Source organism: Bos javanicus, chromosome 18 (genome assembly GCF_032452875.1).
Source record: "Bos javanicus breed banteng chromosome 18, ARS-OSU_banteng_1.0, whole genome shotgun sequence".
In the NCBI taxonomy this organism is placed as follows: Eukaryota; Metazoa; Chordata; class Mammalia; order Artiodactyla; family Bovidae; genus Bos; species Bos javanicus.
Genome location: NC_083885.1, coordinates 61101229 through 61105774, shown reverse-complemented (window position 1 = coordinate 61105774; position 4546 = coordinate 61101229). Strand labels below are relative to the sequence as shown.

At 44.6% G+C, this 4546-nt stretch overlaps 1 protein-coding gene across 1 annotated transcript; it reads right to left on the bottom strand.

Annotated features, from left to right (window-relative positions):
- LOC133231011 (cationic amino acid transporter 3-like) lies at positions 1-3937 on the bottom strand. The gene is made up of 4 exons (XM_061389167.1): positions 1590-3937; positions 1233-1399; positions 852-960; positions 1-685 (listed from the first exon to the last, which is right to left on the bottom strand). The coding sequence occupies exons 1-4, from the start codon at positions 1732-1734 to the stop codon at positions 639-641; spliced, it is 468 nt and encodes a 155-aa protein (XP_061245151.1). The 5' UTR covers positions 1735-3937; the 3' UTR covers positions 1-638.
- Between the last annotated feature and the right edge of the window lie 609 nt (positions 3938-4546).

Below are 4546 nucleotides of genomic sequence, written 5' to 3'. Positions count from 1 at the left end.
TCATTTTTATTTTTAAAAAAATGTATTGGAGTATAGTTGATGTATAATGTTATGCTAGTTTCTGCTGTACAGCAAAGTGAGTCAGTTATATATATACATATATCCACATTTTTTAAAGATTCTTTTCCATTTCATCCATTTCAGAGTATTGACAAGAGTTTCCTGTGTTCTACAGTAGGTTCTTATTAGTTATCTATTTTTGTATGTATATGTACTACTGTATGTATATGTTCATCCCAATCTCCTAGCTTATCATTTCACCCCTTCCACCTCTAGTAACCACAAATTAGTTTTCCACATCTGTGACTCTATTTCTATTTTGTAAATAATTTCATTTGTACCATTTGTTTAGGATCTTCATATAAGCAATATCATATCATATTTGTCTTTCTCTGACTGATTTATTTCACTCAGTATGACAATCTCTAAGTCTATACACATTGCTGCCAATGACATTGTTTCATTGTTTTTAATAGCCGAGCAATATTCAATTGTATATATGTACCACATCTTCTTTACCCATTCCTCTGCTGATGGACATATAAGTTGCTTCCATGTCTTGGCTATTGTGAATAAGCACTAGGGATATCTTCATCAAGAGTCTGGGAGATGGAAGCTGGTGGCTGTTGATCACAGTTCTACCCTGAGCTGTATCGGATCCCATATCCAAAGTATATGACAAATCCTAGTAAAGAAATGAGATGATGAGAAGGAAAATAGGCACTCTCCTCACTTACTAATGCCCAGTAGACCTCTTATTATGGCTTCTGACAAAGTTTGGGGCAGACATAGTAGGAAGAGGGTTGGGTTCAGTCAGTCAGTAGTAGTTTTTATCCCAGAAAACCACTTACCAATGGCATTAGAGATGCCAAATTGAGTCCAGGTCCAAGTGTTTATCTTTGTCATCAAGTAGACATTCATAAAGATGCTCACCAGTGGGAGGACAGGCACAGCAGGGACCTGTGGGCAAAGTCAGTCCATCCCTGAACACACCCTGGGTGTCTGAAACATGACCATACCCACATGGGTGAGAAGACTCCAGTTTGATTCCAGCTGTGTGTTCAGTGCCTACTCAGATTGAGGACCTAAAACACTTAGCATGGATCAGCAAAAGATCCATTTGCTTTAGAAATTCCCCTTCTTCTCTGGTCCAGAAAAGAATGTTTAGATCTCAAAGCATGCAGACTTCATTCACTCAAGGTAGACACTTTGGGCACATAAAGTCACCTTACCCTGAAAATAAGAGGAGAGGGGTCCTGGGGCTGCCTCCAGATGATGACCGTGACCCCAGTGATGAGCAGCAGCAGCAGCACAGCCACTGTTGTGAGCATGGGGTCTCCAGAGAACACCTGGCTGGGCCACTGGGCCAGGATCAGGCTCAGGATGAGCATCAGGAGAACTTAAGGTGGAGGAGAACAATTTCAACTCCAGAAGCCAAATAGATCAAGAGCTTGGATCATATCCCTCCCGAAACTGCCCACCTCAGGAAGGGCCATCATATCTCCAAGATTCCTCAACTGATAAAATATATGCTCCCAACCTATCTTGTCAATTTCAGAATACCACCAAAGTGAGATCCAACTGCTCACCAAGCAGGAAGGCACATCCATAGACAATCTGGCCAGATTTCTGGGTGGGGATGGTGCTGGGAGGGAACCACAGACTCTTTAGAATGTTTGAGGTTCCTGCTTCAGGTTCAGAGTCCAAAGGATTTCCTTCAAGTGTAGGCTCCATCTCAGTTTCTTCCTCTGTTTTCTCATTCTTGACAAAATTTTGACGTGGTTGGTACCTTAATTAAAGATATGAAGGCAATATTAATAGCAGCTCCTACTCATGGAACATCATGCAGTCTAATTAAAATCTTTCTGGACTTCAGCCCAGCAGGACAATTATAAGGCAGCATGAAGATAGAAGAAAATTACCTCCTCATCAATCCCCACGAGTCTAAAACCCTCAGCCAACATGTAGTAAATTCTCACCTGAGGATGAGAACAGAAAATATCCCGAGGGTATAAGCAAGCAGGACCCCAATTATCATGAGTTCAATGATATCAAGGAGGTCGAAGAGTAATGCCATGATCCCTAGAATGAGGGCATGAACAAGGTGGGGAGGGAGTGAAAACCAGTATAAACATCCAAGGTAAGACATTTGACCAGAAGAAGGAGTGGGCTTTGTTTACTTACCTGCAAGAAATCCAGAAGCCGTTATGGCCATGACAGGGGTGCCTGTACGGGCGTGGATCTGGGCAAGATCCCAGAAAAGGAGCCTGTCATTCGCCATTTCACAGATCAACTGAGACATGACAGACATGGCGCCCAGGAGGCTGGAAGGCAAAATGGGAACATGTGTGAGGATGTAGAGCATCAGTACAGAGTGAGGCATCTCTTTCCTGTCTACATGTCGTAATGCATCTTGTTCTCTTGTGTCTCAATGCCAAGGGACAGGATACCTAAGAATCTGACAGTAGACAGGGAGAAAACCATGATACTGACCTGTATAAAAGAGCAAACAGGAAGACAACAGCCATGATATATCTGGCAGGGTCCCATCCAACATGGAGAAAAGCCTGTGGCAAAGGACTGTAAGGATGAATCTGGTAGTAGGGCACCATGAGGGTGAGTGCCGCTGAGAGACCAAAATACATCAAAAAGCAGATGAAGATGGAGATCACCATGCTCACGGGGATGGAACGCTGAGGATTTCGGGCTTCCTTGCCAGCTGGATAGAAGGAAATATTGGATCAGAAAAACATACTGGAATGAAATCAGAAAATCCTCTTTCCTTTTGCACCTCCAAAATCTGGGTTCACCTTCTACCAATTCCTATGCCCAGGGACAGCCCACACCCCTGATGGGACATGCCATGACCATGTTACCTGTAGTGACAATGACTTCAAAACCAAAATATGCGTAGAAACATAGAGCTGCTCCTTGAAGAAACCCATCAAGGCCAAAGGGCACAAACCCTCCAGAACCCAGAGGCCCCAAGCTATGGTGAGAGAAGGAATGAGGAAGAAAGTGGGTTAAGTGAGTTCAGCCACTTCTACTGGATCCTCCCTCAAGACCACAAGTCCTGGGTTCCAGGATCCCCATTATCTGGATCCACCAGCCCAGCTGTCTTTAGTCCCCATCACGTTCCCAGCTGTACCCACAGCCCTCACTTCCACCCAAGTGCATTTCTATGGCCAAGAGTACCCTCCAGTCCTATAGATGTCACTGGATCCAGACGTGTTCGATCTGTAGTCCTCTTCTGTAAGCTGCCAGTTGTGCAGGTCTCCCTTAATGAAGGCAGAGATGATCATGAAGATTGGAATAAAAACATTCATGCCTGTGAGTACTTTGATAACCAGGGATGACACACGAGCTCCTGGAACCAGTACTCCTGTGGTAAAGATGGAATATGAAGCATCCAGAATAATCAAATCCATAGACACAGAAAGCAGACTAGCAGTTGCCAAGGGACTGGTTGGCAGAGGGTACCAAGGATGCTACTCAATGCCCAACAATGATTTTTCAAAACCTACAATGCACAGGACAGCCCCCCACACCAAGAATGATCCAGCCCGAATTGTCAGTGGTGCCAAGGATAGAAGCCGTGTATGTCCTCCTCTCCTGCCACCTTTGTTTCTAGTCCTAACCCCCCACATTCTGCCACCCAAGCCTTTCCATCCCCAGCTCCTGCTCCACACCCCACTCTTCTCATCCTGTTTCTGTCCCCTTCTCACCAATCATCACCAGCACCAGGGCCAGAGCGACAAAGTCTGGGAACGTGGCCAGGAAAGAGGGCATATACGGAGAGAAAGTCCCCTCTAATGCCTGAGAGATGTGGTTCCCAATCAGGCTGTCAAGGCTGTAGCTCCAGACCTTAGCCACACAGGCAGTGGCTGCATGGAGGAAGAAGAAGGAATATTCATTAACAAAATTAAGTACTCCTCTACCTAGTACCAGGGGATATCTTAAAAAAAGGACCAAATACGCAATCTCAAAGAATTTCTCTTTTTGAGGTGAGAAGAGCAGGCCCCAGATAATTCACAAAATAGGTCAACTACTCAATATGCTAGGAGGAAATAAATACTATGTGAGGAAAGAACACAGGAAATAGGAACAGAGGGACTGCAAGATGAGGGTTGAAAATTCAAACATAGGGGTAAAGGAAAATCCTACAAAGACAATTGACCAAAGATTTCAATCTGTTGAGGGGATAAGCCTGGGGGATATGCCTCCCTCTTATCCAGGGAACTCCCTACATTTCCCTGTACTTTGGGTTCTTGGTCCGTCATTTAAGGCAAACAGGACAGAGCTGAGTTGAATGACATTGTGGAGTTTTCCTGCCATTATTACGCACTTCACCTCTGCAGGTTCAATAACTAAGTTCTCATGAAAGAGTGAAGATCCCAATCCTGTCTCTCAGTTTCCAGATCTTAAGCCCACATTTTCCCACTCCCCACCCTCTTACCAATAAATAAGGACAGAATGAGGTTCCAGCCAGTGATGAAGGCATACAGTTGTCCCATGGTGACGTAGCTGTAGAGATACACAGAACCAG